The sequence below is a fragment of the Pipistrellus hanaki genome, assembly GCF_964339955.1.
Source record: "Pipistrellus hanaki genome assembly, chromosome: 19".
NCBI classification, from domain to species: domain Eukaryota; kingdom Metazoa; phylum Chordata; class Mammalia; order Chiroptera; family Vespertilionidae; genus Pipistrellus; species Pipistrellus hanaki.
Window position 1 is genome coordinate 11,525,997 of NC_140521.1, and position 15,880 is coordinate 11,541,876.

General features: G+C 41.6%; 1 protein-coding gene across 7 annotated transcripts in view; it reads left to right on the plus strand.

The window, feature by feature from the left end:
* Window positions 1-15,880, plus strand: part of FAM118B (family with sequence similarity 118 member B) — a 35,128-nt gene that overhangs the window by 10,668 nt on the left and 8,580 nt on the right. For 4 of the 7 annotated variants that reach the window (XM_084867681.1, XM_084867682.1, XM_084867684.1 and 1 more), the window contains exons 2-4: window positions 4,676-4,768; window positions 7,384-7,636; window positions 14,512-14,739. In XM_084867681.1, coding sequence (XP_084723807.1) covers window positions 4,683-4,768; window positions 7,384-7,636; window positions 14,512-14,739 — 567 coding nt within the window. In that variant the 5' untranslated portion in view covers window positions 4,676-4,682. The remainder of the gene's footprint in view (window positions 1-4,675; window positions 4,769-7,383; window positions 7,637-14,511; window positions 14,740-15,880) is intronic. The other 3 variants (XM_084867683.1, XM_084867686.1, XM_084867687.1) reach the window with 1 other exon arrangement.

Sequence of the window (15,880 nt, forward strand, 5' to 3'; positions counted from 1 at the left end):
TGTTGCTGAACTCAAGTTCGCCTGTTGGGGTGTTCTATTCAGAAACCAGCCTTGATTGTCGTTAGGCAGTTTTATTTACTTGAAGCAAGAAAAGAAGACAGGACTCACACCCAAAGCTCTGTCTACTCAAGGAAGGTTTAGCCATTGCTGGTATACACTGGTTGGTTAATTTCTTCTTTGCATTTGGCTATACCCAACTTATGGTAGTTGAGTTCCACGTGGGATCCACATTGGACTAATGCAGTGGTTGGCAAACTCATTAGTCAACAGAGCCAAATAGCAACAGTACGATTGAAATTTTTTTGGAGAGCCAAATTTTTTAAACTTCTTCTAACGCCACGTCTTCAAAATAGACTCGCCCAGGCCATGGTAGTTTGGTCCCAAGCCTCAAGGGGCCAAAGAGCCACATGTGACTCGCACAATTTGCCGACCCCTGGACTAATAGACTTTAATGAACTGTATGCTGAACTGGACCCACTATAGCATGGAACAGAAGCTCTGGGCACTGGCCTTACTTTTGGCTCTGCTGGAACCCCAGCTGCCCCTCTTTGAGAACTGGCTTAAGGGAAAAGGTACTTCACAAATAAAACCGTTTTCCACATCTTGTTTTCCCATGAGAATCTTAGAAAACTCATTTTCTCAAAATATCTTTAAGAGCCAACTCACACCCACAAGTGATAGAGAAATCTGGCCCATTAATTCCTCTGGCAACAATACTACTGGATACATGGAAAATGTATCTTTTTTCTTTTTTTCTTTTAATGTTTTTAAAATCTTTCTTAGCAACATGTGTCATTGTTTTGGGGATATACCTTCTCAAAAGTTTCACAGGAGGGAAAGCAGTGGCAAGGAACTTCTCATTCTTTGCATGGTAAAATCATCACCAGCTTCTAATTCAAATCAAATTTTTATTCAGGGTCCCATTATTCCTTCTTGAAACAGTTTTGTTTTCCTACACACGATGTGTTACTTTGGTTTTATGATTAAAAATCACTAATGTAAGTACATCTGAGCCCTGGAGCCTGGAATAATGGGAAGTTTGTTTTATACACCGTTAGGAAAGCTGCCTTCTGCGTGATAGAACTGAACTGAGGAGCTACCTGAGTAAAGCAGCTTATTTGTTGCTGGTCAACGCCCTTGTTGGATGCTCTTCTGGAGATATTATGCTGGGTACCTTTTCCTTCCTCCCTTCCTGTAAAACCCAGGTGTATTGGAATTAGTCCAAATGCCCCCATTTGATTTCTTCCACGTCAGAGGATGACTGTCTTTTCCCCTTAGAAAATGAAGTTAACCCTTTTCTATGTTTAGGCTAGAGAAATAGCCAGTCTTTATTCCTGTCACTGTTTTATTTTTTTAAATAGATGTGAGGGAGGGAGGCTTTTAAAACAAGAAATGTTACTGCCTTCTTAACTACCCTGTTTCCCTGAAAATAAGACAGTGTCTTATATTAATTTTTGCTCCCAAAGATGTGCTAGGTCTTATTTTCATGGGATGTCTTGTTTTTCCATGAAGAAGAATATGGTACACATTTATTGTTAAATGAAAATAAAGGAAATTTATTACCTGTATACAGTACGGTAGTATGGTAGTTGTCAACACAAATCAGACAAACTGTGAATCCTACAGTATCAAGAATTTACTCAGTTATTCAGTGACAATCATGTCATCATCTTCTGGAACATCATCATAACAATCCAATTCCTGAATTTCCTGGTGAATTTCTTGTGACTCCATTTCTTTCAGAATCAGTGGACCAAATCTCTCATGTTTAGCGATAGCATTCTGAGACAGAGCCTACGGAGGGCCTTATTTTTGGGGGGATGCCTTATATTTCACTCAGAAGGAAACTTGTAAGTAGTTCTTATTTTCGGAGGATGTCTTATTTTCAGGGAAACATGGTAGTCATTGTTTGTTTGTTTAATCCTCACCCAAGGATGTGTTTTCACTTGAGGATATGCTTGTTTGTTTGTTTGTTTGTTTGTTTGTTTGTTTTTAATCCTCACCTCAGGATATTTTTTCCATTGATTTCTAAAGATAGAGAGAGGAAGGGGAGAAAGAGAGAGAAACACCAAAGTGAGAGAGACACATTGATTGGTTGCCTCCCACATTCACCCCCCATCGGGCTGGGGAACAAGCAACTGAGGTGCGTGCCCTTGACTAGGAATTGAACCCACAACTCTTCGGTCTACAAGCTGACATTCTAACCACTGTTCAGGGCTAAGTAGTCATTTTTTGCCTTTTACTTCCAGCAAAAATGCCATTATTAGCACTTTTTTCTATTTTGCATCCTTGTCTATTTATTGCATCCACCCATATGCCAAAGTGAATTTTTCTGAGTTCCTTCTGGCCTCCCGGTTGAATTGAAGACGACGATACTGGAAGCAGAGGGAGATACTACACATGGATCAGCCACAGGGAGAGATACATGGATCAGCACAAGAAACAGGCTGGGAGACCTCACTCTGATCCTTAAATGGAAAAAGGCATCAGGTTTTAACATCTTAGCTGGCACCAAGAGACCCTGAAAGCAAGAGCTACTGGCCGACTTTGATATGTCAGATCCCCAAGTCATCTAGTTAGTACAACTGGCATTTCGTTCATAGGCCAGTCCCTTTTCTCTTGTCCTTTTTTCATGTTTTTTAATGGATTGGTCCCAGAATATCTGCCTTGATTTTTCCCTTTTCCATCTACCAGATACAAACATTGTATTTCCTGTCAATCTGGCAGGTTTTAAAGTATGTGTCCTCTCTTATATGAAAACTTAGGTCTTAAAAACCGTGTCAGTGTGGTGGCTGTCACTTTCTCAGCATTTACCAAGAATCTGACTGTTATTTTGCTGAATTCTATTGGCCTTGAAGGATTTCTCAGGGCTTAGCAGTAATTGGAGTAATGAAGACATTGCCAGAGGTAACTCTACTAGTGATTACATAGAGAAATTGATGTGTGAACTAGTTGGTGCATATTAGGAATTCCCAATTAGCTTGGCAGCTCTTTAGCAGTAACTGTATTTTTAGGTTAAAATGCTAAAACAGATTTTTCCCCCCCCACTAAAAAGTACTCTGGAAGGAATAAGCTATTTTTCATGCTTAGATGACACTGGGGAGTTCGTGTGAGATTGTATCATGTGAGACACCCTTTACACTGAAAAAATGATGGTAGCCAGTTAGAAAACAGAATGGATAAGGATCAGATATCATGTGGGCATATTACAGTACTTCTCATTCAGTTCCTAAATAAGAGGACCCAAAATATTTTAGTAACAACTTGTCAGGAGCTGTTAGCCATATTTACTCCTTTAAATTAATGTGCGTGAAGGGGACCTTCAGAACAGTTGACTCTGGAAAGAAAAAAGCTTAGTATTCAGGTGTAGATACCAAGAATTGACCACAACAATCCAGCAAGGCCTGGCTGGTGTGGCGCAGTGGTTGAGCATCGACTTGTAAACCAGGAGGCCATGGTTCGGTTCTCGGTTGGGCATATGCCCCATGTTGTGGGCTCTCTCCCTAGTGTAGGGCGTGTGGGAAGTGGCTGATTAACGATTCTATCTCATCATTGACGCTTCTTTCTCTCCCTCTTCCTTTCTCTCTGAAATCAATAAAAAGTATATTTTTTAAAAATCCAGCAAAAATGCATGTTTCCCAGGAGAAAATGGTAGGATGGATTTAGGGTTCTAGTAGGTTAGTGGTGCTAGGAGGTAGTAGCAAATAGTGCTTGTCACCAAAAGAAGGTGTTTCAGCTTCTGAATGCGGGTGAATGCCTGGTCATGTAGTAGCTATTAAGTATTACATAGGATTATTTCAAGTAAATCTGCTTTCCAGAATGTCAGAGCTTCATTATTTGCTTGCTAAAGCCTTTCCCATTTATCATGGCGTGTTTACCTACAGAGACATGTCTCACCGTCTGTGAGGACAGTCGCCCAACAACAAAGAATGTCTGACAGTCAGCAAATTAGTACTGATTGCTCCGTTCTCAGCCCAGTGATTTACTTTTATGTTGTATTTTTATTTTTTGTTAATCTTTATCCAAGGATATTTTTTCCCATTGACTTTTAGAGAGAGTGGAAGGGAATGGGAGTGACACAGAAAGAATCATCAATGTGAGAGAGAGACATAGATTGGTTGCCTCCTGCACTCACCCCACAGCGGAGCCTTAAACCAGAATCAAACCTGGGACACTTCAGTCCTCAGACAGACTCTCTATCCACTGAGCCAGACTTGCCTGGTGACCCAGTGATGTCTTTTTCCCCCCAGCTGTTAGGAAATGGATAATTGGGAGCTATTAGCACACTTATTTGTGGGTTGTTTTATTCCAAGTCTTCCCCAAGCCTGTTTCATGGGAAAATAAAGGTATTTCTTAGACCCACAAAATGATGGCCAGTAATTGACATGAGTTGACATTGGTCTTGGGGTTTTTCTGGGGTAGGGTGGGAAGAGCCTTCAAGAACAGAAGCAAGATGGCAGCATGGAATACAAAGGCATAATTTCAAGGTTACTTTCTTTCAGATGAATTCTTTAAGTTTTGGTCGCTCATTAATTAATGCATTTCTGTTAAGCAGGGTTTGCTTCTAGAACATCTTTAGGGTGTATAGCTTATTAAAACTGTTGAATGTATGTGCTATTTTGAATGGTACACTTTCCAGATCTAATTGTGGTCTATGGTGTTTAATATATTTTAGAAACTCGATGGCTTCTACAGGGAGCCAGTCCTCTGATACAGACAACATTTTTGGATTCCTCAGTGATGGCGCACCTCCAACCAAGAAGCCCAGGTAAACGGGAAGGGACTCTGAGAAGCAAAGACATTACTAGTAATGGTAGTTAATGAAAAATAATGAACTTGCTCTATATCCTGGCTTTCACTAATTAATATTAACCTTTACGTAAAATTACGTTTCTTTTTTGGATCTAATTTTATTTTTTATCAAGGTCATAAATGTGCATAGTTTTATAAGTCAGTACTTCATGATGCCTCCCTTACTCCTTCCCCCTCAGAGGCAGTCACTTTCAACTTTTTTTATGTTTCTCTAATATTTACATCCATATTTTTCAGTACTGTGTGTACTGCTATATTTTAGTGTTTTGGTTCAACTCTTTCTTATTATGGAAGATGAGGATTAGGTTTGCTCTCATGGATCTTCTCCCACACTGTATACACATACACACACCATACACATGCCCCACAACCTCCCAGTATATCAAATTCTGGGCGTTAAATTACTTTTTAGTATTTATATTACATGACTATATAAATGGTACTCATAGTTGAGCCTGCTAATGTGTTATGATTACATTTCTTTTCTTGTCCATCTATCCCTCAAAGTTATTAAAGATTCTCTCTCCCTTGCTTTGTTTTCTGTGTACCCATCAGTTTATCTTCTCTGTGACAGAAGAGTCATCTCCTAGGCATACTTAGGCGTACTGACACATCACTACTGCATGAGTTATATTTGCTTCTGGATTCTTCCTTTGGACTGTCCGCTCTGACTGTGGCTCTCCATGCTGTCCCACTGCTGATTGTGCCATTTTCCTTTCCCATCACCCTGGGAATTCCTCTTTAGGCATCTCCGTATTGGATCCTGTTTCCTGGATTGAAAGTCTTTTTCTTTGGTGTACTCCTTCATCTTGCTGCAGAATATCCTCATTCACTTCCTCAGTAAGGGTGCAGGGTGTATATTTATATACACTTAAATTTATTTGATTATTTGGCCGGGTGTAGAATATTAGGTAGAAAATTGTTTTCCTTGAACTGAAAATCATTTTCACCATTTGCTTCTAATATCTATTATCATCTTTTCCAGTAGACTAAACTTTTGAGGTTAGGACCTCCATTTTGTTCATAAATATATCAAGTAGTATCTGGTACTTCATAAATTTTTCATATTCATTGAAGTGCTGAATGCCGGAGTTGGGAATAGGGAAGGTGATTCTATAGGTTGTTATTCCAAAGCCAGGTTTCCCAAAGCTTAAAGTATTGTTCTTTCTTGGGTTATGCCCAAATGCTGATCCTGTTTCTATTTAGTTTATTATTTGGACAAAAGGTTGAGAAAGACAATTTCTTGGGGGAAAAGCATGCCGTCAACAAAAATTAAATTGCAAAATATATCTCAAGCAGATTTTATTATAGTCTCCAGAATGAAAGGGACTGGAGAACAAAGGCAAAAATTTGTGCCCACCTTGTATCGCATAGAAACTTCAGGACAGAACTCTGTCTCTGTTATCCTGGTGAGAAAGCGATGGTTTTCACTTTCTGTCATATCCATTGAATAGTTATTTCTTGGTTTTGATCCTTGAAGCTCCTCCTGTGCTCTCAGAATTCTGTTGGCCACTTTTTCTTTCTTTTTGGCTTGAGGACATCTAGAGCAGACTGGTTTCTATGTTTAACCACCTAGCTCCTGTTCAATTTTAGTCATGCTCAGTTTTATCTTCATAACATTCACAAAATTTGGGCCTAAATTTTTTATTGGCTGCCTTTCATCCCCTGGTTTTGTTTGTTTGTATGTTTGTTTGTTTTAGATATATATTTATTGATTTCAGAGTGAGAGGGAGAGAGAGAGAGAAACATCAATGATGAGAGAGAATCATTGATTGACTGCCTCCTGCACGTTCCTACTGGCGATCGAGCCCGAAACCCGGGCATGTGCCCTAGACCAAATCAAACCCAGGACCCTTGAATCCGAAGTCCGACACTGTCCACTGAGCCAAACCAGCTAGGGCTGTTAGTTTGTTTTAATATATTATTGATTTCAGAGAGGAAGGGAGAGAGAGAAACATCAATGATGAGAGAGAATCCTTGATTGGCTGCCTCCTGCATGCCTCCTTGCCAAGGATTAAGTCCAAAACTCGAGCACGAAACTCGAGTACGTGCCCTGACTGGGAATAGAAACGGCAACCTCTCAGTTCCTGCATCAGTGCTCAACCACTGAGCCACACTGGCCGGGCAGCTCCTGTTTTGTTTCTCAACAATTGCACTTTAACTTGTATGGGGTTCTGTCTTCTCAGAATCTAAATCAAACGTGTCCTTTGAAATTGCATGTTGCTTTACAATATAACTTAGAACTCAGCTGAGCTGTAATATAATCGGGACTTTTTCTACTATTAGTGGGTTTTCTTAGAATCTTAGATTGAGAGGACTAGGAAGGAGAATACTGATTTTAAGATTGCTTCTTAGAATTCCTGAAATAGGTGTATGACTTTGTTTGCCAGCAAGCACTGGCACAATATTCTGGTCTTCTGCATAAGCTATTTGGAGAGGTGTCAGAAACTGGCACTTGTCATCTTTGTAGCTGTCAAAGTTATAGCTGAAGACCATTGTTTTAGACCATCTCTCTGCGTGTCCTGTATCTCTTGGCTGTTCTCCATCGTCTCCTTTGTTGAACTTTTCTAGGAAACTGCTTCCAAGCTTAAAAAGTAAGAAGCCGCGGGAACTTGTGCTGGTGATTGGAACGGGCATTAGTGCTGCGGTCGCACCTCAGGTTCCAGCTCTGAAATCCTGGAAGGGGTTAATCCAGGCTCTACTGGATGCTGCCAATGACTTTGATCTTCTAGAAGATGAGGAGAGCAAAAAATTTCAGAAATGTCTCCATGAAGACAAGAACCTTGTTCATGTTGCCCATGACCTTATTCAGAAACTCTCCCCTGTGAGTAACCGGCCATTTGAAATTTCCTACCTCTCCCTCCCTACCCGCACCACCACCACCACACACACACACACACACACACACACACACACACTGAATGTAATCAGGATGTTCATTTCTAGCTTGTAGATTCACATAGCAATTGCCTCTCCTGCAGAATGTCTGTTTATGGCCCTTATCCAAGGTACTTATCTCTTGACCCCATTTCAATGTGTGTGTTTGCTATTGATGATAATGAGGCCTTATGTGTACAAAATGAAACAACTCTTCCATTATTGCTATATTTTGTATTTACTTTTTCTGTTCTCACTTCTATAAAAGCTGTGTTCATTGGCATCCATGCCTTTTAGGGAACCTCAAAAAGATTTAGAGATCATTCTTATCTTTTTATGCATGGAGCAACACAAGTTTTTAAAAAATACATTTTTATTGATTTCAGAGAAGAAGGGAGAGGGAGAGAGAGGTAGAAACATCAATGATGAGAGAGAATCATTGATCCCTACCTTCTGCACGCCCCACACTGGGAATAGAGCCTGCAATTCAGGCCTGTGCCCTGATTAGGAATTGAACCATGACCTCTTGGTTCATAGGTTGATGCTCAACCACTGAACCATACTGGCCAGACTCTCTGCTTCTTTTTCTGATTTTACCTCTGTACTTCTCAATATCTGGCCCTCTTTGCTCTTTGTCTCTCTCCCATATAGGTCTCTGCCTGTCATCCTTTCTGTAAGTTCTCTGTGTGCCTTTCTGCGTCTGCTCCTCTCTCCCTGTCTCTCTCCCTCTCCGTTCCCCGTCTCCTCACCTTCCCCCACTTTCAGAAACTTAGAGCCTTTTTCACTTCTTCTTTTCATTTCCTTGTCTTTAATTGTGATAAATTACTAATGTAGAACAATGTAAAGAATTAACAGGATTTAAAGAGCTCATGGGCCTTAGTTGGTTTGGCTCAGTGGATAGAGTGTCGGCCTGGGGACTGAAGGGTCTTGGGTTTGATTCTAGTCAAGGGAACATGCCCGGGTTATAGGCTCAATCTCCAGTAGGGGATGTGCAGGAGGCGACAATCAATGATTCTCTCTCATCATTGATGTTTCTATCTCTCTCTCACTGTCCCTTCCTCTCTGAAATATATATATATAAAATAAACGAAGAGCTCATGGGACCTTCATCTTATACCATATACAAAAATTATCTTAAGATGGATTAAAGACAAATATAAGAGAGAAAACTCATGGAAGAAAACAGGTTTAAAGCTTCGTGAGTTAGATGGATCTGGCAGATCATTGTATGTGTGTGGTTTTGTTTTGTTTTTTTAATATGTTTTTATTCATTTTAGAGAGAGGGACAAAAGATAAAAACATCAGTGAGAGAGAATCATCAATCAGCTGCCTCCTGCACACTTCTTACTTGGGATCAAGTCCTGACCGGGAATGGGACTGGGGACCTCTTGGTGCATGGGTCGATGCTCAACCGCTGTGCCATACCAGCCATGCTTCATGTGGTTACTTTTGATCACTGAGCTTGTCAAGCCTGCCGTGTAGCCCCCCGAGCTTCTCAGGTTTATTGCACAGCCCCATTTCCCACCATTGCCTTTGCATCATCAATGCAAATACAAACAGTTCAGACAAAATATCACCTTCATATTACTATGAAAGTATTTTTAGCATTGCATACTTCTTAAGAATCTCAGGAATTCAAAAGGTCTGAGAGCTTTGTTTTGAGAAACATTCCAATGGAGGATATGGAAGAAAAAATCCAGGCAACCAAAAGCTTGTGAGAAAGAGGGGGAGCACTGGGAAATTTGAACACTAGCCGAGTTTTTGGCATTAAGTGTCGATGAAAGAACATCCAGCATAAGAATAAGTCTTTCAAGAGTTTATTTGGGCCAAACTGATGACAGTAACTGGGAAACACAATCTCAATAGATTGATAAAATGCTTTGGAGAATAATAGTTTTATGTAGCTTATTTTATATGTTAGAATCAAAGGACGAGGAAGGGTGGGTTATGTAAAATCCATTGATGGTAGATTAGAAGGCAGGAGAAAGCAAAGCAGGGAAATCTCTGTGATTGGTTAAAAATAAAACAGATACTTCTTTTACTATGATGGGTACAGGATAGTTAACATGTACAGCACACAGATGGTGTGGGGGCAACAAGATAACAATGCACAGAGACCCTGGGCAAATCACTTAGCATCTCTGATCTCTGCACCTATAAAATTGGTATAATGTTCCTTAGCTCAGGGGGCTCTCTGAAGAGTAAGTGAGATAAAATTAAGTGTCTGGCACATGGTAAAGGCACTGTACAGGGGAGGCACCTCAGGGAAAGAGTCAGGATTGTGTCTGTGTTCACTCTATCCGGGATCAGAACGATGAGAGGCACAGACAGAATGGAAGGAAATGAAGTAGCATAGGGATCAGTTCACAGTTTGAAATCAATGAAAAAATGTCCGTGGAAGTTGTGGGGGAGTTCGGCATTTCCTTCTGACCATGGAATTCCTTTTGTTTGCATTCCTTTGTCCTGATTCAGAGGCACTGGTGGGAAATTTAGGTCCAGAGCCTTGCCTACGTGGCTCAGTGAACCAGATGTCATGGTCTGATTCCCGGTCAGGGCACATGCCCAAGTTTAGGGCTTGATCCCCAGTAAGGGGTGTGCAGGAGACAGCCTATCAGTGCTTTCTCTCATCATTGATGTTTCTCTCCCTCTCTCCCTCTTCCTTCTTCTCTGAAATCTTTTTTTTTTTTTTTTTTTAAAGAAATAGGGCTAAAAGATGCCTAGCTAAAATAAGTGACTCCTGACATTTATGTCCAGGCTTTGACATTTTTGTATTTCTTTTCTTAGAAGCAAGAAAATACATTCCACACCCCTGATTAGCTGATTGTATACCCAGGCATTTTTATCTGTGTGCGTAATGGTTAAACTGTCATTTGAAGGTGGTGTTATATAACTGTCTGCATGAATCAGTACAAAATGAAGTTATAAAACACAGGGAAGTTCTTAAAATAACCATATTCTTTGCTTTAAATTTTAAACTTAATTTTGCTTTTCTGAAGAGGTATTGTTAACACACATTGCAGAAGTAAATGACAGTGAGGTAGCAAGGGTTATGTACATCCCAGCATGCCTTTGTCTGCCTCCTCTCCCCACCATGGGTGACCCACTCTTCCTAGCTTTTATTTTTTTAATATATTTTTATTTATTTTAGAGAGGAAGGGAGAGGGGGAGAGAGAGAGAAACATCATGTTGAGAGAGAATCACTGATCAGCTGCCTCCTGCACATCCCACACGGGATCGAGCCCGCAACCTGGAAATGTGCCCTGACCAGAAGTCGAACTGTGACTTCCTGGTTCATAGGTTGATGCTCAACCACTGAGCCACACCTGCTGGGCTCTTCCTAGCTTTGTGAGCATCCTCCCAGTGTACCTTTTTGCACACAGGGCTGTATTCTTATTTCACGACCTTCATCCCCTGTGTCAACAGGTGGCATCTAGACACACTGTTCCGCACCTCCTTTGTGTACCTAGCAGCGTATCCTGGAGGTCTTTTCAGGCCTGTCTCCTGTACATGTGTACCGGGCTTATTTCCAGTCCTCTGCTGTTACAGACAACAGAGCACCAATAACCCTGTGTATGTCATTTGTTTGCACTTATCTCTGTGGGACATATTCCCAGAAATGGAAGTTTAAGATCATAGGATAAATAATTATATTTTGATAGATGTCAAAGGGGCACTGTATTTTTCATAACAAATCTAGAAAAGTGCCTGCCGTTCGTTAGTGGTCGACTCTTTATGCAGTGAAATTCAGTAACTGAGGTTATAAATTCTTCCCCGTGTTTCTGAGCAGATTGTTCATTCTTTTTAAGTGTTAGAGTCCCCCTGTGGGCTGCCTGTAGGCTGCTACAATATGTGATGGAATTATTTATGCCCTTATGCAATGGGAACGGACAAAAAATTACATTCTTAGCCACACAAATATGGGCCATCCCACCTAGTTAGCACCAGAAAGAAGCTTGGAGCCCCCACTCTCCCTACAACAAGGTGCAGCGAGGACTTGTCCAGTCACAGATATAACCTGGATCAGGGACTGACTGACAAAAGCAGACAGACCTCTGAGCGGGTCACCACCAGGGAGGGCGACTATTCCACCTCTGCTCGAATTTTTCTGCTGTGGAAATATTTACCATTTATTTGGTAGGCATACATAATGGATAATCTTATAAAATACTTAGAAAAATTAAGGCAAGAACTTGCCAAATTAAGTGTGTTCTGTGAATCTGCGTCCCTGGTTCCATGGGAACAGATCTTTATCTGAGCCTTGCGCTCTTAGGAAGATGTACAGAGAAAATCAGAAAGGCGGGGGCCTCTTTGAGGGAAAACAGCAGCTGTTAACGGTGACCCAGCAGCTAAGTGCAGTTACATGGAGTCTGAATGGGAAATATTGGGACCTTTAAAAACGAATTCTTGCTCTGGCATTATCTAATGGAATGGTATAGCAGGGATGGGATAGGGATCAGATATATGTTACAGCATATATGGTTACTTTACCTTTCAAATTCCTTTTGTCTAACAGTTGCAAATTGGTAGCCTTTATTAAGTACTAAGAATTCTTTCTAATAAACATGCAAACAAATTGCTGAACTATGCAAGAGGAAAAAAAAACAGGGAGAAGGCAAGTAGGTTTCCTACAGCATTCATAGCATCAGCATCCAAATCCAGTGCATCTGCAAAAGCACCTAGGATTAGAAAAAGATGCTAATCCACATTAGATGTCTTTTATTAGTTATTCCCTCGTTAAAGAAAGGGCACGAAAGCACTCATTGTCTCCTTGCCTGAGGCCACATTGGATGGTAGTTGGCACCGTGCTTTGCCCCCAACATTCCTTTATCCTGGCCATGTCCATGTTCTCCATTCTGTCAGCGTGCCATTTACAGAGCTGTGCTGTTTGCATGTGATGTGATAGTGCTGATCCCTTGCTACCCACCAGGCACCATGCTAAGCCAGTGGTTTCCAACATGGGCACATGCCCTACTGGGAGGTAATTTGATTTTTAAAAAATATATTTTATTGATTTTTCACAGAGAGAAAGAGAGAGGGATAGAGAGTTAGAAACATCGATGAGAGAGAATCATTGATCAGCTGCCTCCTGCACACCCCTCACTGGAGGTGTGCCCATAACCAAGGTACATGCCCTTGACCGGAATCGAACCTGGGAACCTTCAGTTCGCAGGTCAGCGCTCTATCCACTGAGCCAAACCGGTTTCGGCATAATTTGATTTTTAAGGGGGGAAATTTGAGAATGAGTTATTTACAGTGGATTTTTTTGCATTTCTAATAGTCCTAGGGGACTCATATACAGTATCCTATATAATAAAGCTATAATATGCAAATTAGTCATCATGCCATCACAAGATGGCAGTGCTCACAGCGGGGGGTGGGGAGGTGGGGGGGTCGGGGCCAGCTGCTCTGCATGTCTGCTGCCGGAATCCCCTCAGTCCCACCCATGGGCCTCTGGTCCTCCTGCACCCCCCACTGACTGAGACTCAGGCCTGCTGAGGGACAGGGAAGCCTTGAATGGCAGCTGCCAAATTGCCCAGGGCCGCCCAAGGCTCAGGTAACCAGGGCCGGCTGAGGCTTGCGCTGCCGGCAGTGGGAGCAGCAGAGGTGTGATGGGGGTGTCACCTTCGCCTGGGTCGCCTCCCGCCCCTGAGGGCTCCTGGACTGTGAGAGGGGGCAGGCCGGGCTGAGGGACACCTCCCCTCCAGTACATGAATTTTCGTGCACTGGGCCTCTAGTATAAATATATTGTGACAGCCGAAACCGGTTTGGTTCAGTGGTAGAGTGTTGGTCTGTGGACTGAAAGGTCCCGGGTTCAATTCTGGTCAGGGGCATGTACGTTGGTTGCGGGCACATCCCCAGTAGGGGTTGTGCAAGAGGCAGCTGGTCGATGTTTCTCTCTCATCGACGTTTCTAGCTCTGTCTCTCTCCCTTCCTCTCTGTAAATATCAATAAAATATATTTTAAAAAATAAATAAAATTTAGCCGAAACCGGTTTGGCTCAATGGATAGAGCGTCAGCTTGGGGACTGAAAGGTCCCGGGTTCGATTCCTGTCAAGGGCATGTACCTTGGTTGCGGGCATATCCCCAATAGGGGGTGTGCAAGAGGCAGCTGATTGATGACTCTCATCAATGTTTCTAACTCTCTATCTCTCTCCCTTCCTCTTTGTACAAAATCAATAAAATATATTAAAATAAATAAATAAATAAATAAATAAATAAATAAATAAAATAAATTTCCTTCTTAAAAAATAAATAAATAAATAAATAAATAAAAATTTTTAAAAACCCATAAAATTAATTTAAAAATATATATATATAGTGACATATTTATGCATTTCAGTTCTCTATTATATGTTTTGAAACTTCATTTGCTGTTTTTATATATCACTTCATATTATTATTGAACAATTTCTTAGTGATTTCTTCCTCAGTACTTCAACTGTTCTTTCCTTTATTTTTCTCTTTCATGGATGCCATGTTCTTTGGAAGCTTGTTCAGACCAAGTAAATGGCCTTTAAGGCTTCCTCCACATGAATAGGAGTTCACTTTTTTAATAATAATAATTCTATGTCATGGGGTGGGGACATCAGGATTTTAGAGATGCTTAGGTGGGGCGTGGCCAAAAAAAGGTTGGGAACCCCTGTGCTAAACACTTGGCGTGCATCCTCTGTATTCCTTATAACACTGGGAGGTAGACCATCTGTTACCCTTATTGTAGGTACAAAGTGTATTTCGAAAAATTGCTATTATTATTTATTATTAAGGCAGGTGACCCAAGAAAACACCTAGCATTAATTTTTTCTCTTTCAAATCCCTCTCCAGCGTACTAGTAATGTTCGATCCACGTTTTTTAAGGACTGTTTATATGAAGTATTCGATGACTTGGAGTCAAAGATTGAAGATGCTGGAAAACAGCTACTTCAGTCAGTTCTCCACCTGATGGAGAACGGGGCCCTGGTATTGACTACAAATTTCGACAATCTCCTGGAACTGTACGCAGCAGACCAGGGCAAGCAGCTTGAATCCCTTGACCTCACTGATGAAAAAAAGGTAAAAAGGAAAGCAGGAGCCTGCTTCCAGCTAGTGGAGAAGACCTGTTTTCGTTGGGTGGCTGGGTAGTGCCGGTATTTGTGTAGACAGGGAGCTGCTCCTCCCTGTGGGGATATTTTTGAGATAAAAAGCAATATACGTAAAGTGCGCAGACCTTAAAATTGCTCAGTTCTGTGAGTTTTGACAATTTCACCCAATTTTAAAGCTAGAACATAGGAAGTCATTTGAACTGTAAGGTGTCTTTAATATCTGATAATGTCGAGTGGTTGTAATATTTATTTAGAATTCTCTCTTTGCTCTGGCCGGTGTTGCTAAGTGGCTAGAGTGTTGGCCTGCATACAAAAGGTCCTGGGTTTGATTCTCAGTAGAGGGCATGTACCTCAGTTGTGGATTCACTCCCCACTCCCTATTGGGACATGTGTGGGAGGCAACTGGCCGATGTGTCTTTCTCACATTGATGTTTCTCTTTCTCCCTCTCTCCCTGCCTTTTCCCCTCCCCCCCATCTCTCTCTCTCTCTTTACCTCGCTTCCCTCACTATCCTTCTTCCTTTCCCCTCTCTTCCCTCCCTCCCTTCTATTCACTCTGAAAAACAATGGAAAAAGTATTCTCAGGTGAGGATTCACAAAAAAAGAATTATCTCAGAATATATTGTGTGTGCCAGCTCCATCTGGAAATGAATGAAAACTACTTTCGGACATCTGGCCGACCATCTTCCAGGCCAAGTGAATGCTGGGTTGAGGTTAATGAGGTCTCATTTGTCCTGCTCTGTAGTTTTTGTAATTTTCCTTCTACACTTTTTCCCAGGAGCCTGCCTGTGTGTCCAGCCTAGAACCCAGCTAAGTAGTTTAAATAGTGAGAGATTCACCCACTGGCTTCATTGCCTCAGTACTGCCTCTGCCAGAAGAGCAGCTGTGATGCCACTCTGTAACTTTGCTGACCTCGAAGCCAGCTTTTAAAAGGAAATTGCTCGGGACATTGTGCCATGAAGACTGATTTCCTCTGGCTAGAGTGTTTCCACCTGCTATTCTTAGGCTCTCTGTGGCCAGTTCCTTCTTCACCTGTTATATCTCACATAGCACCTCCTCTGAGAGGTCTTCTCTGACTGTCCTATTTAAGAAGGGACACCCCCAGCCCTGGCCA